Source organism: Sceloporus undulatus, chromosome 2, assembly GCF_019175285.1.
Source record: "Sceloporus undulatus isolate JIND9_A2432 ecotype Alabama chromosome 2, SceUnd_v1.1, whole genome shotgun sequence".
Classification (NCBI taxonomy): Eukaryota; Metazoa; Chordata; class Lepidosauria; order Squamata; family Phrynosomatidae; genus Sceloporus; species Sceloporus undulatus.
This window is the reverse complement of record NC_056523.1, coordinates 242,675,265-242,702,388: the sequence shown is the minus strand read 5'-3', so window position 1 is coordinate 242,702,388 and position 27,124 is coordinate 242,675,265. Positions and strand designations below refer to the sequence as shown.

General features: G+C 38.3%; 1 protein-coding gene across 1 annotated transcript in view; it reads left to right on the top strand.

Annotated features, from left to right (window-relative positions):
* Positions 1-27,124, top strand: part of DOCK8 (dedicator of cytokinesis 8) — a 114,190-nt gene that overhangs the window by 22,954 nt on the left and 64,112 nt on the right. Inside the window, 17 exon segments of the mRNA XM_042447751.1 lie at positions 1-103; positions 106-156; positions 7,306-7,375; positions 10,922-11,045; positions 11,908-12,120; positions 13,221-13,306; positions 15,012-15,078; positions 16,748-16,897; positions 17,393-17,473; positions 18,442-18,601; positions 18,950-19,089; positions 20,017-20,110; positions 21,383-21,545; positions 23,077-23,194; positions 23,634-23,704; positions 24,845-24,983; positions 26,216-26,345. The exon segment at positions 1-103 is cut by the window's left edge and continues 3 nt beyond it. Coding sequence (XP_042303685.1) covers positions 1-103; positions 106-156; positions 7,306-7,375; positions 10,922-11,045; positions 11,908-12,120; positions 13,221-13,306; positions 15,012-15,078; positions 16,748-16,897; positions 17,393-17,473; positions 18,442-18,601; positions 18,950-19,089; positions 20,017-20,110; positions 21,383-21,545; positions 23,077-23,194; positions 23,634-23,704; positions 24,845-24,983; positions 26,216-26,345 — 1,960 coding nt within the window.

Here is a 27,124-nt window from a genome sequence, read left to right as displayed (position 1 = left end):
GTGGATTTTGAAGGTTTTCTGATGATGCAGCTGAATAATTTAGATCAAATTACTCCAAGACTTGGGGATTTCCCTGAAGATGATTTGGAGGTGGTCTTTACACCAAGGAGCACAGGACTGTGCAGCCATCCTTACGAAGAGAGAAGAAAGTAAGGGGTAAGGGTGGGAGCTTATCACCCTTAGTGGTTGACCTACTCTTTTCTGAGACGCAAGTTAACTCTTATTATTCTCTAGAATGTAGGAATGGGCCATGGCTCCTCAGTCCTCAATAGCGTTTGCCTCCTGGGTCTACTTGCTCGCGAGGAGCCCAAGAGAGCTAGTCTGCTGTTATACCTGGAGCTTTGCATTTAATTGTGCATATCTAATACAAACCTCACCTAGCTGATCACATTTCCAAAACATAGTGCTTGAAAAGATCTGAGTGCTAGACCCAGCCTGAGCCTGACATCTCCAGCCTTCCTTAATGTAGTACTGTCCAGATATTTTGGGCTGCAGCACCTTCAACCCCAACTAGCATGGCAAAAGTAAGGGGTGCTGAGGGTGCTGTCTGAAACATCTGGAAGATACTATATTGAGGAAGGCTATTCAGAGGATGGTTCCAAAGCCGTTCTCTGAAGTATTTTAATGTATTTCAGGTAGTAAGAGCAGACTCCATAATTATTGCCACAGCAGACATCTTCTTCAGCAATTAACAATAATACGAAAAACCCACAAAGCAGTGGTATCTTTATTCTACCAACCTGAAGCATAAAATACATTATGCAAGCTTTTGAAGCTTCACTGGCTGCTTCATCAGCAAAGATGTTAGAACCATACAGGAGAGAAAAAATTGACAATGTTAGAATCCCAGGTCTATATTCTGTCTCAGTGTTACTCTGTTGTCAGTTAAGTGGTTGAGGTATTTCAGTTCAAGCACAGGACACTCCTCTTCTTGACTATGTGAGTTCTAAGAACAAAGGGCAATAAAAGCTAAAAAAAAAATCAACTCCATTGGCAACAGGAATTAATGGAGTCGAAATATCACTGCTTTGTGTGATTTTGGATTTTGCTGCATGGCCGACACAGCTGCCCTGAATATCTTTCAATAAATTGTTTGTCTTGGTGGCATCATGTGGCCTTTTCCTGTCTCTACTGCCCCTTGTTTCTTGCTTCTGTCTTGGACAATATGGAACCCACACATATAGGCTTGAATGGTACTTGGCTGACTGCTAGTTTAGTTTTGAAATGAAGCATGAAGCTGCTGTTTCACTTCTGCTAAGTTTCAACTCTGTTTTCTCTGCACTTCCAATGTGACTTGTTTATTCTCAAGGGGGATTGTGTGTGGTGCCTGGGATGGAGGGGGGGGGGCATTTGGACTTGTAGTCCAACATAATTACTTTTCCAGGCTTTGATTTTTATTTTGTATTAGTGGATTGTGATCATTGTTCTTTTATTTGTTTCATTGTAAAGTAGCCAGGATGTAACAAGCATGTTACACCCTGTAGTTCCTTTCAGTGGTGGTGGGATTGTATACTTGTGAGGCAAGAGGCTATGCTGATGGTAGCAGTTGTGTTAGTAGCGTACTGCTGGTAGTGTCTCCCAAGTCAGACAAGCTTTTGTGCTGAGCCAAATTCAATGTGCCAAGCAACTACTGAGCAGTAGCAAGGAGCCAGAGAATATATGACACTGGGGCGGATTTCAGTGGCACCATAGCTAACACTTGTTATACTGCACAGAGGAGACACCAGTAAACCACTTTGAATGTCTTTTACCATGGAAACTTACTGATGAGACAATCCAAAATGAACGAGATAGTGCCAGAAAATGAGACTACTGGGTCAGACATCACTGGGTGAGCTCCCAGAGAAGAGCAGAGAACAAATGAGTAGCACTGTGACTAATGATGCAACTGGGCTCATGCCAAAAAGATGTTCATAGTTGGTGTGCTCGATGAGGTGAAAGAAAATCTGAAGCTGCACAACACATACAATAGGAGCATGGCATGTGAGAAGCATGAATCAGGGGAAGCCAGACATTGCAAAACAGGAATGGAACGTATAAATGTTGCAGTTCTTGGGATGACTGAGCTAAAGAGGAAGAGAACAGAACATTTTTTGTCAGGAAATTACATTTGTTTTACTCAGGAAATGAAAATCTAAGAAGAAATGGGTGTCATTATATGTGAGGAGAGATGTAACAAAGCTGCCAGGAATGTAATGCAAAGTATGACTGAATCTATCATTAAGACTTCATGGAAAACCACCATTATATCTGTGATCCAGTGTATGCTCTATTGCAGGGGGAGAAGAGGAAGAAATTGAAAGACTGTACTGGAATCTAGGAGGAAATTGATGATCACCACCAAAACAGGACATGCTGATAATCATAGGCAACTGGAACACAAAAGTAGGAAACAAAGCAAAACAAAACACTTTTGGAGTATTTGGCCTAAAATCAACATAGATATACAAGGAGAGCGACTAATCGAATTTTGTGGGGCCAATGATTTTTCAATAACAAACATATTCTACAGGCAACCAAATAACTACTGTACATGGACATCACCTCAAGATCAATACAGAAATCAGACAGACAGATTATATAATTGGAAGCAGAATGGGGAAAGCAAAGAGAAATTTAAACTAAGACTGGGGTTTCTATATGATCATCAGGGAAAGCCAATGAATGATTGAGAAGAAATAGAAACTATACACTGAAGAACTATATAAAAGAGATGAAAGGATGACTGACTCATTCAAGACAAACCTACAATTTTAAAAAGAGAAATGGAAGCTGCACTCATATCACTTGGGAGAAATAAATAACCAGGAGAGCTACAGAGTCTGAATCTAGCCTAGTTCTAACTAATACCTGTCAACAAATATGGAAAACAAAAGAATGATCCACAGACTGGAAATGCTCAATATACATTCCAGTCCCTGAGAAAGAGGACAACAGGGATTTCAGTAACCACAGGTCTATTGTATTAATGTACTATGGAAGCAATTTGATGCTCAGAATTTTACAGTGAAGATTTCTACCACAAGGGAAGCAAGACATTTTGCATTTTATCAGTCTTATCTGTTTATCTTGCATACTGATCATATATAAAACTGCATTGCACTCAGACTAAGGAGGTGTAAAGTTGGAGGAAGGAACACCAGCAATTTAAGATATGTAGATGACACCTACTACTAGCAGAAAGTAGCAAAGACTTGGAATGACTACTGAAGACAGTTCAGTAAGAAAGTGGAAAGGCAGCTTACGCTGAAAGCCACATGTCAAACAACAAATGGTGTATGTGCTTGTGGCACACGCGCCGCATGCTGCTGCATACATAAGCCCCGTTATTTTCAATGGGGCTCAAGCATACATGGAATTTGCCTTACACGGTGAGTCTGGAACACATCCCCCACGTAATGCAAGGGCACACTGTAATGACTACAGGTGATTTACATAACCTTAATGCAGACTATGAAGACATTGAGATAATAAAAAAATCTCCTATACCTTAGTTTAGTCATTAATCAGAATGGAGAATGCAATCAAGAAATTAGAAGAAGACTAGGAGTTGGAAGGGCAGCTATGAAGGAATTAGACAAGACCCAGAAGTGTAAAGATACATAATTGAATATGAAAGTTAGGCTTGTCCATGCCATTATGTTTCTATGTATGACTAGCTGTACCTGGCCCGTGTTGCTGTGGTTCAGTCTGGTTAAATGGAAAAGAAAGAAAAGAGAAAGTGAACATTTCTGAAATATTTAATTTCACAATGCTTGTGGGTATTCCATATTTTTTGTTGTTCCATTGTTCATGTAGATTTAGAGATTGTCTGGTTTGCCAACTCTAGAACACGCAACATATAATTGTCCATGTGAGAAGCAATCCGTATCTAGATCTAAACCGCACAATTCTAAAGATTGGCCCTGAGCTTTATTGATGGTGATTGCAAACACCAATCGAATATTTAGTATAGCGTGTGTTGCTGTTACATCCAACAGATGGTGCTGTTTTTTAAAAAAACATATTTTTACCTGTCACAGGTGTGACATGTATATAATAGTAGGTATATGTGTATAAAAACATGCATTTTGAATGGAACTTTATGTCAAAATGTTAAAGTAATTGGTGAAGAACTTTTGGAGATTAAAGATTTTGAACAAACAAACATTTAAATTTTTATTTATATAGATTGTGAAAGCTGGACAGTGGAGAAAGCTGATAGGAAGAAAATTAACTCATTTGAAATGTAGTGTTGGAGAAGAGTTCTATGGATTCCATGGATTGCTAAAAAACCCCAAATGAATGGGTCTTAAAGCAAATAAAGCCTGAACTGTTCTTAAAAGCAAGATGACTAAACTGAGCCTTTAATACTTTGGACATATCAAGAGAAGACATGGCTCATTAGAAAAGATAATGATGGTAAGGCAGGAGGCAGCAGGAGGAGGAGAAGACCACATTTCAGATGGATAGGGTCAGTCAAGGAAGCACCAGCCCTGAGCTTACAAGACTGTCGATAATAGGGTAATTTGGAAGTCTCTCATATATAGGGCCACTGTAAGTCAAAGTCAATTTGACAGCAGTTAACGACAAATAAGCATGCTATTCCTTAATGACTGATGTCTTAAGACTACTAGTTTTTTTTTCCTGCAGTCAAGAGACTTGCAGGAATCTCACTGAAGCACAACTCCCCTTGGAGTTTTCTGTGGTGCTATTCTTTTCTTCCTTATCTTAACTGATAAGGATCTTGGCTTTGACTCATTGGGAGCTTCATCTTTGCTGTGTCTGCCCTGGCCTGGTCTGTGGGATCTGGACCTTTGTCCAGATTGACCTATCCTGTTAGTACCTAACTTTGGTTTAACCAGAGCTAGTTTACCAAAACTTGGACTTGGACCTATTGATCACTTCTTGGTAAGTGAAGTGCTCCCCCATTCTGCAGCCTGGTATACTAAATCCTATATTCAATAGGGCCATTGACTTGGAACAATACAAAGAATCCCCTTTCTGCTGCCACCCAGTTGTAAAAATAAATAAATACAATGAATATATCCACACCTGAATTCTCTGGGGTGCAAAAATACTGGTTCAGATAGTGTGTTGAGTATATTGCTGTAGGGTGTGGAATTGGGCTAAACGTACCCCCCCCCCCGGCACTTCTGTAGCCTTCATATCTCCAGCTTCCTGTACAGTTCTTTTTCTGCCCTCCAAAGAGTATGTGAATTACCTCTGCTAAAGGAACAGTGATTCATCTTTTAAACAGGTTGCAGAAGCTCCTGCATAGTTCAACATTAAAAATAACCCATTGTTGTTCAAAATCAGAAATGGAATTTCTGGCTACCTCCAGTTTCTTCTTTTTCTGTTTTTGGGACAGTCTCTGTGGTCCCCAGAAGGTCCCAAAGGCAGAAACGTGATCCCCAGATCTATCATTGTTGCTTCCTCTGCCCTGCAAGTCTAGACTAAAGAAAGTTTGGAGCATCTTTGGCTGGCCAAATGATTTGATCTAAAACTTCCTTCACCTACATAGCAGAGAGAAAGGAATCATGGGAGCTGTAGTGCAAAATATCTGGAAGGCCAAAGGTCCTCTACTTCTGTTACAAATAGAGCAGAATGTGACTGAGGTTGAAGAAAATCAGACTGTTCCCCATTGGAACTTTCTTTTGCCCCAGCTGAGCTTTGGTTTGTTAGAAGGACCATCACATCCTTATATAGAACATGAAATAACAAGCCCCCAAGGACTATCCGTAATTCCTCCTAAAAAAAGAAAAAGAAGAGGAGTCTGATTTGGAATTATTCAGATGATAGATCTATACTTGATCCATCTATAATGAATCCTGTACTTTTTATGTGGAATTTCTGAAGAAAAAACACATGCATTTTTACTGTTAAACACCCAGATCTTGCAGAGAAGAATAATTCAAAGAAAACTGCATCTGAAATTACAAAAAAGCATGTTGAATAATTACCCTGTTCAAGTCAGCTGAACAGGTGGTTCTTGCCTTACATCAATACATGCAAATAAATGTACCTCAATCATCCCAACATCAAACAGCTAGTTGCTTCTTCATTCCCTTCGAGCCTGATGTTGATGTATCTACATCCTCCAGCAACCAGATCCCCAGTGTAAGCTGTTTTCCCTTCATCCTTGTGATCTCTCATATGTCTTTGCATGACCAACAAATGTATAAGATCTGGATGAACTGTATTCTCCTTGGTCATTTGCAAAGTGGTTCATAACTACAAACAACAAGAAGTCCACTTTTACTTAGCAGATAGTCCATTATCCATAGCAAGACTTGACAACACATCTTAACTACAGTCAACATTGCTCAGAGAGAACACTAACTGTGTGGAGAGCTGTTGCCAATCAGAGCAGACAATGCTGGTCTTCCTGAACTAATAATTTGATCAGGATAAGGCACCTATCTACTATATATTCTGTATGCTGCAGGAGGCTGAGTTAGAACCTCTTTCAACATTTGGTCTGAATATTCAGCTATCAACAACAGGACTCTAAAGAATATTCAGAAAACAACTGAGATTGTGCCAAAGACTATTTTTGAAAGTTTTGCAGAAAGATGGGAAATGTGCAAACCATTTTGTAATCTTGTCAGCTGGGGTTTTTGTTCTTGTGAGAATGAAATAAGTAAAGATCTACATCCTGAATCTGGAAGCTATTGCCAGATGTCCTTCCTAAAACTTCACCACTTAAATTCCTTCAAGAAAACAACAGTGGCTGTCAAACCCAGGAAACTGTTAAAACAACTGTATACTGTGGTTGAACTGGAGAGGGTGATATTGGCTGCCATAATAGGTAGAAGCTGCCTGGGGTCATCCCTTTCAGATGATGCATCCAGGGGTTGAACCTGAGATGTTCTGCATGCAAAGCATGTGGTCCACTACTGATCTCAGGGCATTCTCTGCTATGCTTTGTATCTAGCTTGTTTTCTCCTGCTCCAGTTCCTTCTTTTGCTTCTCATCTCATTGGGTCAACGTCATATAAAATCCTTCTGAGACCTCAGCCAGCATTATAGTATTACACCTTTAAAATATATTTCTGTTTTTAATTATTGCTGTGATATTTATGTTATATTTTCAGGTTAGAATTGGGCATATTTAAGGCAATATTCTAAAAAATGAAGTTGAGAAACAGATTTGGATAAGGCATACAAAGTTCAAAGTGCAAGCAAATAATATGCAAAGGTTTATTGAGAAAGAACAGCAATGTTTGATGTGTGGTATAAGCAGCCTGATTGCTATTATTTTCTGGAACAGCCGTCTACACTGTAATTAATTGTGCATATTAATATTTTTGTTTTTTCCCCAGAGCTGCATTGGATCCTCATGTTCGGGATTGTATTCAGACTTATATTCGTGACTGGTTGATTGTGACCCGAAAGTAAGTTCCATATTTCTAATTGAAGAATTAACACATCAATTTCTTATTTATTTCTTTTTGTAAGATAAAAGTTTGTCATTTTAACTTGTGTAACTAAGAAAGAGGTAGGATTCCTATTATTTCATAAGGTGTACATGTTGGACTCAGTTTGGAAAATGCTACAGGTAACCAGTACAGTGAGACCCAGCATAGTGTAGTGGTTTGAGCTTTGGACTAAGCTCTGGAGATAAGGGTTTGATTCCCTGCTGAGCCATGGAAGCTCACTAAGTGACCATGGGTGAGTCACACACTCTCAGCCCTAGAAAACCCCATGATAGATTTACCTTAGTGTCACCATAAGTGAGAAATGACTTGAAGACACACAACAGCAACAAAACCAGTATAGTGGTATTTGTAGTTTGAGAAGTACTTAGACTTTTTTGTTACCAAGCTCTAGTACTGTAGTTCAGGGAAGTGGACTAGAGATCTATAGGTGAGATTTTCAAATACCTCACCAACCTACAATCCACAGAATAGAGTTAAAGTAGTATTAAACTGTTTTGTTGCAGGGGCACATGTAGATGTAGATATATGTAAATGTAGGTGGATTGTCAGTTCCAGTATTGAGGTGCCAGTTCAGAGAGGAATCAGTGTTGCATATTTTTGGTGGGCTCTTGTGAGGGCAAGTAACAAATATTAATTGGCAAGGCCAGCCCAGGACATTTTGCTTCTTGAGGCAGTACAGCAAATGGCACCCCTCTGGCTGCATAAAACCAGCCTAGCCTAGCCAAGTTATTTTGGCACATGAGTTAGAAACATAAGCATCACTTCCAATGGCAGTAAAATAGTGAATATTCAGAACTTGCTGTCTCACCTTGCCTAACTGGCAAAATGGCTTTCAGGCAGCCAGTTTATCTTAGCCTAATTTGAAACCTGGAAATAGCAAAAACTTCAGAGCTTACAAATGTGCTGTTTTACTTCAGTAATCAGAAAAAAGTCTTGGACATTATAACTTCATAATAAAACAACTCAGAGCTCTTTTCTTTCATGCAGTGTAATTAAGATTGTTGCCTGGACAAGGTCGTGCTCAAGGAGAGCAGGCATGTCAAGGAAGGTGATTTCTGCTTTATGGCTTCATTTTTCATTCTCAGTTGACTGGCAAACAATTAAAATTCAAACAATTAAAATACAAATGCCAGTGCATATAATTCATCTACTCCCAAAAATGTAATAAAAAAGTGTCTGTGTGATCAATAATTGCTTATTGTGGCATATTTGTTATGCAGGACAGCAAAGCATTTAGTCATCTAAGCTATTGCTTTAGAAAGAGACCTGAATAAATCACAAAAGTGTAACTTCATGGACTGGTTGCAAAATGTATGTTCCACAGTGTAAAAATGAAAGTGACCCTGCTGAGAAGTGAGGGAACTTTTGACTTCCAGTTGTATTAACCTGGAAGACAGCCTGCTTGAATCATTTGCTCAAGGGCAAAATCTATTAGGTTACAGAATATTCTTTAAGATACAGAACTACAAGCACAAGCGCACATGAACATGAGTTTGAAAGGGCTCAGATGGGCTACCCTATATCTAGGCCTGAACATGTATGATTAGTGGCCCAAAAGATCCTGTTGGCAGCCTTGGGAGAGCCAAGCAAGGGAGCAAAGTTACCCAAAGTCTTGAGAGTTGGAGGGGGCAGCATGATGTAGTGACTGAAGCATTGGGCTGCAACTCTGGAGACCAAGATTTGAATCCCTTTGTGTCCTTCAACCCATTTAGTTAGAGAAGGCTGTTGAGGAACTTTCTACATTGAAGAGACAGCAGGTCAGTCAATCAAACTATATAGACTCGTATATTAGAACACACAATGTATTCTAATTGTTAATATATTTAACCTTTAAATCTACTAAGTCTGAGAAGAGAGCACCATAAATTAGTGGTCTGAATGTTGGACTAGAACTCTGAAGACCAGGTTCGAATTCCCACTCAGTCATGGAAACCTATTGGGTGACCTTGGGCAAGTCACACCATCTCAGTTTCCAGAGGGAAGCAAAGTCTAACCTTGTGTGAACAAATCTTGCCAAGAAAATCCTTTAATAGTTCACCTAAGCTTCACCATAGGTCAGAAATGATTTGAAGGCACACAACAAGAATTAGATAGAAAACAGGACTGGATAGAAGCTTAGTAGCAACAATAGCTTTCTTGTAGGTTCTTGAAAAGTCTGTGAGAAATGATATCTGATCAAATCTAGGAATCCATTGTAAGGATGCCAGTGAGTCTCTTCTGTTCATAATGTTTACATCTGACCATTCCAAAGATCAAACTAAACATCCTGTGTGTGCCCACTATTTTGTCCTATGGGGCTTGCCATATGCGTAAGCAAGCCTGCATATGGCACAGGAGCGCTTTAATTATGTCCCTGGGGGAAGCACCTTGTCTCTGGTTAAGAGCCGATGTCCGATGTGCTCTTTCTATATCAGCCGAAAGGAGATCAAGACCAGGGCAGGTGTTATTCAGCCAGGTAAGGAATAATAACAATAACAATAACAATAACAATAACAATAACAATAACAATAATAATAATAATAATAATTTTTATTTGTATTTTCCCGCCTCTCCCTGCGGATTGAGGCGGGATTACATCAACAAATTAACACACTACAGATATAAAATACAATCAGTAATCATATCCTGATGCTCCTTCTGTTCAGGAATCCAATGAATTCTGATATTTATTCCTGTCCTCCAAATCCTGCATTTTGTTTGTGAGATAGTCATTCATTTGTTCTAACTCCTGTATGCAGGCCTCACGAGAATGACCCTGTTTAAGAGCTGCATTAGCTGTATTTTCTATATCTCCAATGTGGGCTGTCAGGACATTGAGCTTTGAGTTCACCGGCTCAAGGGCGAGTGCCCAGTCTTTTTATAAGTCCTGCACTAAATTTACACGAAACCTTCCCAGGAGGTCTGAAAATGATGGATCCAGGGTCTGGGGACTCTCATTCCTGCCTCCCTTCCCTCATGTCATCTCTGTGTCCTCACTTTGATTTTTTGGCTCTTTAAGAGATGAGCAGAAACCCAAAATTGCTTAATCTACTGTTCTTTTAGTTCCTTGCGTCAGATAGGTATTTTTGATCTTGAAAGTTGGGAGAAATTCACTCTAATTAATTGGTAAAAACTGAGATCTTACTTCTCAAGTTATATGTATCCACCATGATCGATGGCTAGCCACGCTCCCTATCAATTACATAGTTTTGATTGTGCTGTTTTGGTAAATAATATACACAAAGTATCACCTTTTGAAAAGGGATATGTGCAGGAAGTGCCCTCCATACTTGGTGTTAGCTATAAACTGGATAACAGATATATTACCATAAAGTTATATTCCATATAAGCATGTTATATAAGCATGTTAGGATTGTGCTATTACATATATGTCATAATATTTCAGCCAAAGTTACTTATTTGCTGATAGTTCATTTTTAATGTGATCTTCTGTCTCTCTCTCTCTCTCTTTTTACTGAAAACTGTTTGTTTTGTTTTTTTTTTTTGTTTAATTTACTGAAGAAACCAAGGAAATAATGAGGCATACACATTTGCAAAATGGGGATCTAGGAGAGATTACCACAAGACCCTTCAAAAGCAAACATTTGAATCTGATGTACTGGATTACAGTGATTCAAATTACCAGGTATTCTTGGACACCTCCTGGACAAATAAGCAGTCTGAGCTGAACATGGGAGACTGTTAAATTGCTTTCATATCTACTGCTGTGCATACTGCATACCAAATATTTAGTGTGTCACTTGCTCCTTCCAGAATAAACCAGTATTCCATAAGAAGGTTATATTATGTTCTATAAACCAAACAGTTGTAATTTTTAATATGAACCCATCAGCCCATTACTTTTAGTGTACAATGGCCCCATGGTATCCTCTGGGGTTTGGTTCCAAGATTCCCCGTGGATACCAAAATCCATGGATCCTCATGTCCCATTAAATACAGTGGCATAGTAAATAATATCTCTTATATAAAATGGCAAAATCAAGTTTGCTTTTTAGAATTTACATATTTTTGAATATTTTCCAGCCTTTGAATCTGTAGATAAAGAAGCAAGGGATCCATTCTCATTTAGGTGTTCTGTTCCAAATTAAAATGGAATGCCACTAGGCTGCTGATGCCAGTCTACTTGCTGATTAAATTGGCATGGAAAATTTTATTGTTATGCCTTTGACCACCACAGTTTTAATGGGAAGCACACCTTTATCCAATAGTGCCGAGTTCCTCCTGCTAAAGTTGCTGGTATCCTATTGTTCCAACATCGAAAAGTACACATAATTCTTGAATATTTGTGGCGAGAGAAGGAATATGTGGTGCTATTTAATTTTTTTTCCTGTTCAGTATTTGTTCATTGGTGCTGAGAATTTTTTTTCATAGGCATTGTCATTGCAATTAATTGAAAGAGAAGTATGCGGGGGGGGGGGGGGATGACTGAGAATTGTTAACATCTATGAACTGAAATGATTTTTCCTACTTCACCTCCTCTTGAATAGGCAAGTCCCAGGCATTTGAAGGTCCTTTGCGATGAGTCTAATAGAGCCACACTGACATCTGGGGACATTGACCTACGTAGCCTGCAACCAGATCCTTGTCTACCAAGTCTGCTACAGCATACTGGTGCAGAAGACTTGCAAAGGCAGAATGAAGAGGCACGGCGAAGCAACAGGCCTACAGAACTGTTTGCTCTGTATCCTAGTATAGATGAGGTGAGTTGTAAATCTGCATGCTTTGAAAAGATGTACTTCACAGCACATTAAAGTATTACCAAGAGGTCACTATAGAACAGAGTTAAGAAACATATGACCCTTCAGATGTTGTTGAACTGAAGTTCCCATTATCCCTAGGTAGCACAGCCAGTGGGGAGGGGCTGACAAGAGTTGATGTCCAGCAACATCTGGTGAACTGCACATTCCTCACCCCCACTTGAGAAGAAACTGCCTTCATGACTGAGCTTGTTTCAGACATGTTAATCTGTGCCCTAAGAATTCACTACTGGGCTTTGTTTGACATAGTTCTGCCTGTGCTGACATACCTACGACAGTGCCAGATGCTCCTAGGTTGTGTCTACTCTATTGTTGCTGTCATGTAGGCATGAAATGAATTTAAACAATTTTTCTCAGCAATTTTCCTAGTTGAGAAAGGTTGTCTTGACCCACTGAGACAGCATGTCAAAACAAACAAACAAAAAACAACAGTCAACTGCCATGAGATTTTTTTTTTAACAATTTGGGATCTTTTTTGTCAAAAATTTGTCAGTGCAAAAATCTAATTGCTTTTTATGCAACCCCCCCCCCCAAAAGAAGAAAACCTAACATTTTTGCATTGCAAAGAGTGGGATTTATGTGCCAAACCCAATCTACATTCATTCGGGACCAATGAAAAAAAATATATTGTATACTGAAAATGAAACCTTGTTATGGACTTGGTCTTACTTTACCATATTTGATATAGTAGATTTTAAGTGCAGATCCCTGACTCCTTCTTTGGAACTGGGTGGGAGTGTGGGATAAGTTATGCATAAAACTTTGCATTCCTGATCTTGCTTGACAAAAATGCATGGTAGTGATTAATATGTGGCCTATAAATTCCATAAATAATTATTAATGTTGCTCCCACTATTCAAGGTGGGTGTATTGCTAGAATTGCTTGAAGAAGGATTTGGCAGAGTTGTGAATGAGAATATCTGCCATAGTATAGGTGTAGGCGATTTTAGGTTGCTGTTACTTGTGTATTATGTATTATAACAGAATCATTTTAAATACTTTATTCAAAAGAAATAACTGCTCCCTAATGTATTTTATTACAGGAAGATGCTGTGGAAATACGACCAGTTCCTGAATGCCCAAAGGAATATCTGGGGAATAGGATATTGGTGAAAATACAAACCCTGAAGTAAGTTTCTCTCCAATTTCTCTTTAACCTGGTGCATTTCAAGATTTGAACATAGTTGTATCATATGACCATTAGAGTCTGAGAGTAGATTAGAAAATGAGGTAGGAGTTTCCTTAGAAAGTAGAACGAATTATACAGTATATCTTCAAACTATAGAGACAGAAATGAAATTTCTTCCTCCTCCTTCCCTTCTCCTCTTCCTCCTCCTCATTATTACATTTAACTGTGTTCTACCTCCCCCTGCCCCAAGAGATGTAAGGCAGTTCCCTTATTTTATTTTTTGAAAAACATATAGGTAGAAAGTTAGCACAGTGGGTAGAGAATGAGTATGCAAGCTTTCTACTTGCAGAAAATATTCTTCATGGCATGGGAGCATTTTTAAAAAGTACAGATAGGTAAGTCTGAACTAGTTTCAAAATATTCTGTCAACTTTTGACTCTTCTACATTATTCCATCTTCAGATAAACATGTGTATTCAGTCCGAGTCTCTTCAAGTCAGCACAAAGTCTATTTTAATAGCATTTTGAAATGTGCTTCCCTCTTGCCTTTTGCAAGACTTGACTGTGTTTGGGATTCCTTTAAAAATTTGTTTGCAATTGATTTTAGGTCACATCCATCCTCTAGTTCTCTTTGGGTGTGCAGGCCATAAAAGGAGAACCATCCTTATGAATTAAAGATCTGATTTTCATTAAGATAGCTGAATGTTATAAAACAAGGGAATATTGCTAGAATTTGCTGACACAAGTTTGAAGTGGATAAGTGAGGACTCTTCCAGATGGGGCAAATAGGTCGTGAGGTTGTGCTATTTGTTACTGTGGTTCTCAGGGTTGTGTTTTTTTTTAACTAGCCAAATTTGTACCAGTTTAGTCCTTGGCATTTCTTGGCAATGACTACATAATTTTATTCTCACCCTTGAGTGGGTTTCTTTTTAATTCCACAACATATCAGAACAATATGTTCCATTTGCTTCTTTTTTAAAAAAGTTTTTAATTTTTTAAAAGTCACTTTGCTATAGTGCAGGAGTTCTCCAGCCTGCACTGGACTTCAGTGGCTTCTGTGGCATGTGTTCCAAGTACAAAGCTTCAGCAGTGTGCACCTCAGGTCACACAAGCATGCCAACAGAAAGAGCCCTTCAGTTTATGGAGTGCAAAACTAGGACCATTGCAAGCATTGTTGTCCTCATCCTCATCATTGTTATCCTTATTCTTATGGAAGCATTATTAGTACACAGAAATAATATACAGAGTTAGCTAGGCAAAGCTAGCTTGGCCCCTGTCTCCCAAGAACTTGAAGTCTAAAATAGTGCAGAAAACAACAGAGGAAGGGAGGTCAAGGCAGTGTGAAGAAGAAAACAAGCAATACAGTTACATGTACAGAGAAACCCTAAACCTTAATCTTTCTCCAGAAGTCCTGGTTATGACTTAATGTTGCCAGTGAGCCAGTGTGGTGAAGTGTTTTAGTGCAGGACTAGGGTTCTGAAGAGTGGGGTTTGATTCTTCTCTTGGCCATGGAAGCCCACTGAGTCACACATTTTCAGGCCCAGAAAACCCTGTGATAGGTTCATCTTAGGGTTGTCACAAGTTGGAAACAACTTGAAGGCACGTAGCAAATGCAACTATTTTATAGGTTACTGTAATATTTTATTATACTTCCATATTTTAAACAAGCTTAATTAATAAATAGTACCCCCTGTTCTCCTTTACAGATTTGAGATAGAGATCGAACCTTTCTTTGCAACTTTAGCTCTCTATGATATAAAAGAAAGAAAGAAGGTAAGAGTGCAGCTGAATGTACTAAAGGTAGTGGTGGGGAGACCCTGCTGTTGTTAATGCATTGGATAACAGCATTTTCCTTTTCATCTTAATATAATTTACATAGAATTAATCTCATTCACAATTAGGACTGTACTTTTGTTAGCTATAGATATCTGTGGGAGACATAAAACTGCATGGAAAACTAACTGGTCTTAGTATATAGCAACATGGCATGGCAAACCTCTGCAGTCAATTTCAAAAGCAGTGTAACAGAGACAGGATACACTGTGTCTTGCTATGTGGCCAGAAGTGACAAGTAACCATGGACAGATTCCCATGTAATTTCCTGCATTCTGCAGTGCATTTGCAAATAGCTGCCCACATGATAAATGGCTGTTCATACCCACCCTATCTGAATTTCATGTGACTTGATATTTTCAAGCTATGTACTGTGTCAACCATTGTTTTAATCATTTTTTAAAATAAATTATACTATGCCTTCCTCTAAAAAAAAGCATTCAAGGCAGCTGACAATAATGAAATAAAACAAAATCTTGATTGAACCGTAATGAAGACAAATAATGAAAAATAAAACAGTGAAAGATCCAAATAATTTGGCCCTGTTTTGATAAACTGTAAGGTTTTGTGAAAAGCCAATTAACCAATATGCAATTTGTAATACTGAATTTACACATTTCTAAAATATTTTAAAAGCCATTTAAAGACGTGTATTGTCACATTTTGTGCAAGAGAGGTGAATGGAGGATAACTTGCTGAAGTTTGAGAGTCTGTAAATTGATTTGTGAGATGTTTGCTGTGCTTTTTTGTTATTGCATTGTCCTGTGATGGTAATGTGGGGATGTTGTTGGCTGTTTATCAATCCATTTCCTGTATTGCTATGTACTGTATATGCATTATCCTACTTGTGAGTATGTATTTTCCCTGGATAATGATTAACCTTCCATTTTGAAGCCAAGCCCTCCCTTCAGTCCATCTGCCTTGGTCCAGGCCTCGGAGGTTGAGAGGAACTGCTGGACCTCTTACCCTTTCCCGTCACCACTCCCTTCTCCTTCTGTGTCATGTCTTTTTAGATTGTAAGCCTGAGGGCAGGGAACCGTCTAACTAAAAGGATTGCATGTACAGCGCTGTGTAAATTTACAGCGCTTCATAAATAAAGGTTAATAATAATACAGTAATAATAATGTGAGAGAGTGTCTGGGTTTAATCATGAAGGATTCTGTTACTCCACTGATTTAAAATGACCATTAATGTATTCACCTTTGCCTAGTTTCTGTCAGATATTGGCCACTCCTAGAAACCTCCAGGAGAAGAAAAATCATATTTCGGTGGGGGAAAAATATTTTCAGCATGTAAGAGCATTCCAGGGCAGCATTCATGGACTGTAAAAATAGGGTTAGCAGTTGGGTATGGCACCCAGCTTTACTGTGCCTATCCCTGCTTGACAGCCAAAATCCAACAGAGGTCAGCAACTGTAAACTCATTGATTTCAGTGGTCTTACGTATGCTCAACTCTGACCTGTATTTAATCCTGTATTTATACTTTAACAGATATCCATAGCTAGTAAAATGCACACATGTATAATTATCACAGGTATCAGCATATTACAAGTTGCATGCCAGCCCCTGCATGGAATGTGAAATGTATCTTTTTAAATTTCTTTTTAAGATCTCAGAAAATTTTCATTGTGATTTCAACTCTGAACAGTTGAAAGGGTTTTTGCGATCTCACACACCATATGTTGATTCCTCTAGTCTGGCAAGGTCTGCAGTATTTTCTGTAACATATCCCTCTCCCGATATCTACCTAGTAATGAAGGTAAGCCATGTTTATATCTTAATTATTGATTTTTAGTCACAAATACTTGCATAGGTCACATGTGTTAATGTCACAGTGTTAGGACTCTGCATTTTATTGAGATTAATTCTATCAGTTGCTTAAATTTTCTTGTTAACATCCCAACTTCAACATGATTTCTCCCCAGCTGGGAGTTTTGCATATTTTCAAAATACATGTTTGGCATGAAATAAATGCATCTGCTTGAATGTATGGACAAGTTTTGAAGATCCTAGATTTAAGATTCTAGTGTATATCTCTTGTTCATTCCTTCTTCTGCAAAGTAAGACTGTAGAAACAACTGAGCAAATCATTTTGATAGAATGCATTTTAATGTGTTTGTTTCAATTGTGTACATTAACTGTGAAAAACACTTTAAAAACAGGTGACTGTACAAGAAACAGAAGTCTTAGCAAAATATGCTATTAAATTTCATGTTCTTTTCTTTTACTTGGGTCTTTTCTTTTGTGGTTGTAGATTGAAAAAGTCCTTCAACGAGGAGAAATTGGTGTTTGTGCGGAACCCTACATGGTTCTAAAAGAAAGTGATAGTGGAAAGGTAGGAATGAGATAATATGGATTTTTAAATCTGACAAAATTGATATTGAAAAGGTTAGACCAAAAAAGCTTTATTTGTGTGTTCTTTTTCCAGACTCTAAATTCAGAGCTACACTACTCTTTTGTTATTAGAAATAAAACTTACACTTACTTCTGAGTAAATCCTACTGGATTCAGTGGGGCTTCTTTTGTCTAAATATGTATTGCCAATTCATGGTCCTTTTGATGACATTTAAATCCCTAAACAACTTGACACCTCAATACTTGATGGAATGTCTCCCCCAATATGTGCCTTCCCAAAGACTGAAGTCTACTGAGGCAATCTTCCTCTGTGCTCCATCAGTAAGGTCAATGCCCTGTATCAAAATGTGGGAGATGGCCGTCTTAGCTGTGGCACCCAGATTGTGGAATGCTCTCAGCTTAAAAACTCAGTTGGTGCCAATGGGAGCTAGGTTTGGAATCCTGCTATTATTTCCCCTCTGAGATCAGAGAAAATACATGGATGCCTCCACCTGCTGCTGATTTTCCCAGTTGGAAGGCAATATGGATGTGGAGGTGAAGAAAATGCCTGGAAAGGATCTGTGGAAGGGCATTCCTGAATCCATTGTGGGCCACTTCTGGTCACATTACAAACTCATTGGGCCTGTGGACAGTGGGCTCTTTTCCACTGGTTTAGGAAAATTTGCCTTTGTGAGGGTCAGACTTTATGACCAGGAAGATAATATTCGTTTTGTTTAGAAGGACAATGGAAAATATTAGTGATGCATAAGTCACTTGTGCTGACGCAGTTTTCCATTATAATTCATTAGAAGGTGTTCCAGTGGCATTAACTGGAGGAAACTAAGAATAAGTAGAGGAATGTGTGTGTGTGTGTGCATGTTTGTTTATAAATTATCCATGTATTTATTTATTTACTTACATCCATATCCTCTATTAGTCTGTTAATTTCTTTTTGTGCTTACTTTATAGACTAAAGAAAAGGTTGAAAAATTAAAAACACAAGCAGAGTCCTTTTGTCATCGTTTGGGATCATATCGCATGCCTTTCGCTTGGATTCCAATAAGTTTAGCAAGCTTCTTCAATATTTCAACACTTGAGAGAGATATAGCAGAGTTAGAAGTTTTAAATGGTAAACTTCATTATAGTCATGTAAATAACTGTGTATTCATATTAGTTAATACAGGGTGACATTTAATAACAATGTGATCAAGAAAATTATTTTGCTTTGGCTTCCAAATTATAAAGTAATTTGTACCCTCTACTAGTTCTAATCTCTCCATTGTTATATAACTAGGGGATTTCAATGAGTTATGCAGAAACTGAAACTTGGAAAAGTGTCACTGGATGGATGAGTCTGGGAATTATAGTTCAAAAGAGTAGCTTCACAATAATCTGCTGAAAATGTATAAACTAGGAATACTAATGTTTCATTTTTAAAAAACTGAATGAAAGTAAAATGAATTTTTATATTCTGAAGGCAAAGGATCTTCTGGGGATAGGAAAATGATGACAATGCAAGCTAGGAGATTATCTGAAAGAAGTCTTGGCACAGAAGATGTTCCTGGCATGATGAACTTCAAAGCCACCCCTCTAACATTGAACACATTTTATAAGCAGGTACAGTAAGTCATCATAGACTAGTGTCGATGAAATTTTAGATTTTGCCTCAGTAATACCCAACTTTACCCCCATCATCTGGTTGAAAGACCCTAAAGGGGCAGAAATAACACTAAAAAGTGTTAAATTGCAGGAACATTTTTGCCCCCTCACTTTTGACCTGGAATGTGTAGTATATAGCAAAAAGAAAACTTCATGAGAAAATTCTTAGACAATGGCATACTTGCTTAATAAATAACAAAACCAGAAATGTTAAGAATGTTATCATGACTACTGCAATCTCAGTTTTTATTATCTTGTTATCATCTCAGGCCAACATTAAACTAACAGGATTTAGTAGCTGATAATATTAGAAATACGCGACTAGTTTGCAAAAGCTGTGGCTTTTAAAACAAGACATTGAATTCTGTGTATTCAGTTGAATTCTATAACATTTTTTTCATTGTAACATAAATCCCACATAATGCTTGTAGATATGTTTGGGATATTTGGCTCCTCCCTCTCTTATCCATAGCACTCTTCAGCAGAGAAAAATTGTTTGAAGAGTTTTCAAGCACTCAATCCAGAGCATGCTTTTTGACTATTTCAAGGGATGTAGTCAGAGGGAGAAATTGCAAGTCTCCTCACATTAACTTCCATTCATGTACAAATGAAAGTCTAGTGTTGGATACAACCTGGTATACTTCTTTTTGATGAGGGTTTACTATATTTTTGTACTATATGACACAATCAAGTCAGTGAGCAGAAAAGCATAAACAAAGGTGCTCTAATTATAAGTGTATAAATGTGAACATTAAAGGTTTTGGCTCTTGGCCATAAATTCTCAGATTATTTCATGTCTTTCATATATAGTTAGAAGCAAAATAAGATAGAAAGATATAAACATACTTGTCATTAGAGCATTATCAAATATCTTGCTCTCTACAGGAAGGAGATAAACTTAGTGATGAAGACTTATTCAAGTTTCTAGCTGATTCCAAGAGATCCTCTTCCTTGCAGAGAAGAGTTAAGTCTATACCAGGTAATTACATAGATATGACTAGATCCAGTCTAAAGCTTTTTATATATTATTTGATTGCAGACAATAACATCCTGCTTATCTGGTCTAACTAAATGTCAGCATGCAAGGGGATCTTGTAGCACCTTTGGGACGATCTGTGTGAAAGAAGTTGTGGCTTGAGACTTTTGTAGTATGAACTACAGTATACCTCCTTGGATTTTTCTGGGTTTTGTTGGTTGTTCTCACCCTCGTGTCTACTTGTTCCATTATTGGGAGGGAGGGCTGCTTGTAGCTGTTTCTTGGATTTGCACTAGGGTGTCTTCCAAAAATGTTTTTTTTTTAATTGGAATATGGTTTGCAGAGCTGTTGCGTTTGAGGGACAAATTTTGACCTCTTATAATTAAAACATCCTAGAATTATCACATTACAATGCAAAAGTACCATTTCAGTGATGATCTATAGTTTTATAACTCTAAAAAAAATTAAAAGATAGAAAAATTAAAAGAAATGCACTTGAGGATGGGAATAAAATGTTGTAGACAGTGCTGGGAATTGCCAGGAAATTAATCCAGGACAATAAAAATGTTGTTTCTTGTGGGTTTTTCGTGGCCATGTTCTAGAAGAGTTTGTTCCTGACAGTTTGCCAGCATCTGTGGCTGGCATCTTCAGAGAATGCTGGCATGGAAATGAGTGGGGTATATACAGTATATACTGTATGAAACTTGGGTTGGGAGGAGTGATTTCCATGTTAATATTGTTGTATTGTTCTGTTGCTGAATGGCAAGACATCAGGGTGGGAGGATATGCAAAGAGGAATTGTGTCTGTTTTATTAGAGATCCATTGTCTGCTAGGAAAACCCCTGACCCTGAGTGGTTTTCATTTGCATTTGCATTTTTATGAGAAACACAAAAGTCAAGACCCAGCATCCTCAGTGAGCAAAGGTGAAATTGTTGTTCAGAGCCACTTCACTAACTAACTGTTGTTTACTTGTCTAAGAGTTGCCTTTCTGACCCCAGATCATCTCATTCTTTCTCCCTGAGTTGTCATTTCCCCAATCTTCTGCATTGAACTGGGTCAGCAGGACCTACCCTCATGCAGAAGATGTAGATCAGTTTGCACTGAATAATACATGCTTTTTGGTGTAATGGGTTGTTATTATTTCCCTCATCTTAGGCTGTGTACATGCTGGGCCCATATGTGAACAAGATCTTTATAAGCCTATCCATTTATTTGATTTTTGGATTTTCGTCTGTGTTGTTTTTAATGTTTCATTCTGCTTTCTTTTTGTAAAGGACTGCTTAAACTGGAGATCTTGCCTGCTTCAGAAGCCCTCACTTGTTGTCTCAGTCCAGAATTATTACAGGTGAAGCCCTTCCCAGAAACCCGCTGCCGTCCTCATAAAGAGATCCTGGAATTCCCAGTAAGAGAAGTTTACACCCCCCACACTGTGTACAGGTAAGAGAAAAAGGCACTGGAAAACACATTCTGTCTCTCTTACTAGATTCCAAACCACATACCTTGTTTCTAGATTGGTTTACAGCAAATATCATTACTTGGGCCTGCCATTGGCAGCAGTTTGGAAACAACAGGGACTGAACAGACAGGCCAAAATAAATCTGCTTCGGATCATTTTTGGAGGTATGCTGTTTAAATGACACACGCATCGAGAGGGCAGAAGCTGCGCCAAAGCTGCACTCCAGTCCTTAGGACTGGAGCATGGCTTTGGCATGGTTTCCGGCCTCTTAGGATGCATGCATCATTTAAACAACATACCTCCAAACTGCCCCAAAGCAGCTTTATTTTGGCTTGTTTGTTCAGGCCCAACAGCTAGTTCAGTTTACAGTTTGGTAACAAGAAATGGTTCAGTTTAGTAACAAGAAATGACCAACAAACCCCATCCTACCTCCCAAGATTACAGAATTTTCAGTAGCTTTGTTGACTCACTATAATGCACAAAATATACAGTGTAAGGTTTCAAAGCATCACCTGCCACTTCACCAGACAAAGTTGTTAAAATCAGACAGGAGAAGAAGAGTGGCAATGTTAGAGCCACAGGCGGCCTACATTTTGTCTCAGATGTTACTCCTTTTGTCCATTATCAGTGTAGGCAGAGGACGCTCCCCATCATCGTCGTCGTCGTCATCATCATCATCATCATCATCATCATCATCATCATCATCATCATAGTATTTATTTATAACCTGCCTCTCCCTGTCTTGGATCAAGGCAGGTAACAGCATATAAAAGAGAAAACAGTAAAATCAAAGGCACAGAAACAGTAGATAAAAGTGCACTAGACTCCAGATTCCCATTCCCCCCCCTCTAAAATTAACATTAAAAGCAATTCCCAAACAATGGGCAATAAAATCAGTCAAGAATGAATCAGTCCGAAGAGAACAATTTAAGCAAGTGGAGAGTGAGATTAGGGGATCCATTTGGGAAGGCCCGCCAGAAGAGATCCGTTTTTATTGCCTTCTTAAAGGCCTCCAAAGATGTTAGTTGGCGGATCTTGTCTGGCAGATCGTTCCAGATTCATGGCTATGTTTGTGCTGGGCAAACAACAGCAACCATTTTTTTCTTAGATTGTGCATACACAAGCAATCTAGGTGGCAGTTAAGAAGATATATTGAGTGTATTCAGATGTTTTAGGAAGTCAAGAGAAATCTGGCATGTTGAGGATGATGTGGCTAATTGCTCTTGTTTGCAGTGGAAGCAACTAAACAGGGGACTTCTGGACCTTGATTTGTTTTTGATGCCCCAACCAGGCAGGAGCCAATTCTCAGTCTTGTTTGTTTCCCCCAAATCCACTTGATTATAGTTTTGTTTTTCTTCCATCAAATAGAATCCTCACATAGCACTGGTCCTTTGAAGAAAATTAACTATTGTTGATGAGGGAGAAGAGAGTTTAAAATGTACTTGCATTTTTATTTCAAAACTAATACAAACTTTTATTACTTGTGTGTTTCCTATTTAATATTCTCCTCAGAAATCTTCTTTATGTGTACCCACAACGGCTGAATTTTGCAAACCGACTGGCTACAGGAAGAAATATTACTATTAAGATTCAGTTTATGTGCGGAGAAGATCCTTCCTGTGCAATGCCGGTATGATAGTTCATGTATATTTGAATGTATTGATTTATACAGAAGCATGCAAATCCATTTCCTGTTTCCCATCTGAAATTAACACCACCTCTTCGTACTGGAGGCTTCCAGTTACTTTTGGCCATGATCTGTATCTTCCAGAATGCAGATCTGATACTAACTAGGCAGTTTGCCACTCTGTTCTTTGATGAGATCAGTGTCATTTTAAAACTTAGATGTTCCAGTGCCATTCTTTCAATATATCTCTTTATAGAATGTCAAACTGAATTTCTGTATTTTAATATAATAGTAGAAATAATTTCATACTGATAGCAAATAAAACAAATGTTTCAAATGGGCAGTTAATACTGATTTAGAATAGTATAATTTCATAACTAAAAACTGTAAATCATTACGCTTTAGCTGGCTCTGTTTCATGACATTATGTTTTGTTATGTAGATCATCTTTGGAAAATCTACCGGTCCAGAATTTGTTCAAGAGATTTACACACCTGTTACATATCATAACAAGTAAGAGTGTCATTACTATCAGTAGCCTTGAGTATGAGGACATTTGCGTAATAGGGAATGTTAGGAAATGCTGGCTTTAAAATAAGATAGACTAGTTCATGGAAGAGAAGAGCCTCAGTAGTTAAGATGGCATTTTTGCTTTACTTATGCATATTTGTTGTCCCGAAACCTTAGATGATAGAAAGAGAGTCTTAATTAGAAGTAGATTGTTCTAGGATTGTTCTACATTCTGTTCCTCTGGAATGTAAAGCAGATTATCATTAGAAACTCAATGCTAGGGTTGGTGAACCACTGTTTCTAATGATAACCAGCTTCATATTTTCCCCATGTTTAGGAACATAGAAAATTGACTTATACTAAATCACATCATTGGTCCACCTAGCCCTATACTGTCAATACTGGGTGCAGTAGCTCTTCAGGTTTTCTCAAATTTTTCCCAGAGTCACATGGAGATGCCAGAGACTGAATCTGGGATCTTTTGTATATGAAGCAAGAGCTTTACTTATTAGCTACAGTCTCTCTCTCTCTCAGTACAAGACTCCTAGTATCTGAGAAGAGAAAAGTTAATGTTGTGCTTCTTTTGTCCCTGTATAGCAATGGGACATTTGCTAGCCCTCACTTAAGAAGGGCTGCATTATTGGATGGAGCACCTGTGTGAATGGAAATTGGTCACATAGTGGTGGTGATGGTGATATTGAAAAAGCTCCCAGATTTAACATTTTTGCAAGCACAGCTGCAGTTGGTCCAATAAAGCTGTTCTTGTGCTTCACTAGTTGAAACATTTTGTACAAAAGAAGATTTTGCTGTTTAAACTAGGATCTGCAAACATGGGGAATCCTTCCTGTGATTAATATTGCTGTTGAGTAAACAGCATTGAGAGATTGCAGTGTTAACAATATTAAGTAACTGCATTTAGGCGTAACAGTGTCTCAGTGTCTCAGGAGTGTGGGTATGGAAGGATATGTGTATTACATCATTCCCCACTAGCTCCTGGCCTGCTCAAATCCAAGTGGACTTCCAATATTTAATTTAAAATATTTACAAACTATTCCATTTTATATTTTGAATGGATAGGTTCTGTTCCAATATTGGGGATATCTTGATGAGAAATGTTTGTTTTATTTAAAAATACAACTGCAGGTCCCCTGACTTCTATGAAGAAGTGAAAATTAAGCTTCCTGCTAAACTGACAGAAAAACACCATCTGCTCTTCACATTTTATCACATCAGTTGTCAGCCAAAACAAGGAGGATGTGTAGAGACTCTCCTGGGATATTCTGTAAGTAATGTCTGGTTCACATGTGTAACTTCTGGGGAAAACAAATATTTTCTGCCCAGGCATCTGTAACAAGCAAAGACAAAACTATTCCAACTTCTTACACACAGGTGCAATATTTCAAAGACTGTGGGACAGATGTCTTATATATCTATAAATCATGGGTTACTCTTATTACTGCAACACAAAGTTTGCCATGTTACCCATCTGAGTAACATGTTTATAGCTCTGAGACAGACATGCAGAGAATGGTGCAAATGACATAATTTTAGGCACATAACATATAGTTTTAAATTTGTGAGGCAGGTTACATAGACATATGTCACAGATGCTCAACAGCTCACGAGATACTCTTACATATATAATAGATAATGCTGGTCATCGACCGTAATAATAAATGTCAATATATAATAGATATATAAAACACTCACTGTGAAAAATACACAGTAGTGTAAGCATTTTGTCTCATGTGCATGTCATTTATTTTGTATTTTTAAACTTCCTTCATATGATTTTTATGTATGACTGTATGGTGGATGTGCAATGTGTTGCTTGCTCTATGTCTTTTTCATTTGCTGTGCCTCTGTTGTCTTACGTTGCAAATTTATCACAAAAATAAATAACGTGTCTCCATGGGTATTGTGTGTGTTTTTATGTCTCTGTTATATGTAACATGTAATTTGTAGATTATGCATTGCATGGCTGTCATGGCTGTCTCATGTAGCATGTTTCATACGTGTGTTGCATATATAAGACCATATAGCCCAATATTGTCTGAAGGCATCCATTATGTAAGGTAAGCATTTGGGCTGTGTATGTTATGCATGAGATATGTTTGACATGATTCTCATATATATATCTTATATATGTGTTAGCTGTTTGTCACATGTGATTGATTGCCACTTAAACTAGGAATGGAACTGACCAGTGACATCTGTGATCCTGAAGTAAGAATGTATTGTATAACTGACATTGTGTTGAACTCTAAAGAAACCTTGATTTTTTATTGTTTGTTTTAGAATTAATTGTTTTTACAGAGGGCCAATTTGTCTGGCTACGTAACTGCAAAGTAGCTATCAAAGAAAGTAGATTATAAAGGTTTTTATAGTAATCATTGTGAGGAGGAACACAATCTCTAATTTTCTTTTACTTTAGGATATAATTAAGCTAGATCAATATCTACCATCAGGTGCACTAATGATATAACACTTTGTTTTTCCTTTCATTTGTTTCAGTGGCTGCCAATTCTGTTAAATGATCGTCTCCAGACAGGTCATTATTGCCTTCCTTTTGCCTTGGATAAACTGCCTGCCAACTATTCAATGCACTCAGCAGAGGTAATGGACCTATCCACTAAAAGAAACAGTAGGGCAAGTTAAAGAGACAAAGCTCCCTTGTGCCCCAGTTTTTGCCTTTCATTTGGGCAGAAATGAAGAGTACTTTGTTTTTCACACACAAACAAAAATAATTTTGCATAAGTAAAATGTACTGTTTTCTGTCCCCAAAGTTTTTTTTTTTTTGCACAAAACAAAGGGGCTTTTGAACAAATGACTTTATCACAAAAGAGTGCCAGAATGTAAAGAAAACAGTGAAAAAATGTGAAAAAACTAGTCTTCCCAGCACAGAGAAAACTTGAACCATTTCATTTTTGTGTATAAGGAAGTATCGTATCGGCATCTCTCTGTTTATGAATGAAGTGGGAGAGCCATCCCCATCCTGGGACCATTTGCACTACACAGTTATATGCATGATTCACTTTAACTGCCATGGATCCATCCTGTGGAATCCTGGGATTTGCCTCTAGGGAGGGATACACAGAATTTTCAATTAGAAAGCTCTAGTGCCTCACAAATGCAGCAACCATAAGATACAGTCATGGCTGTTAAAATGTAATCATAGCGGGTTACAGACCGCCGAAAAGCGGCGGCCTGCACCCGCCCCTTTCCCTGCTGTATCAGGGCCTCAGCTGCCAGACCGGCAGCCTCCAAGGCCCCGATCCGCCATTTGCAGGCTGCGGGAAAGCGGCAAAGGCCGCTTCCCCGCACCGGAAAGGGGTGTCCTTGGGACTTCAGCCCCAAGGACACCCAACGGCAGCGTGGACTCCCAGAAAGGGGCCGCTTCCCCCCCCCCCGAGAAACCCACCC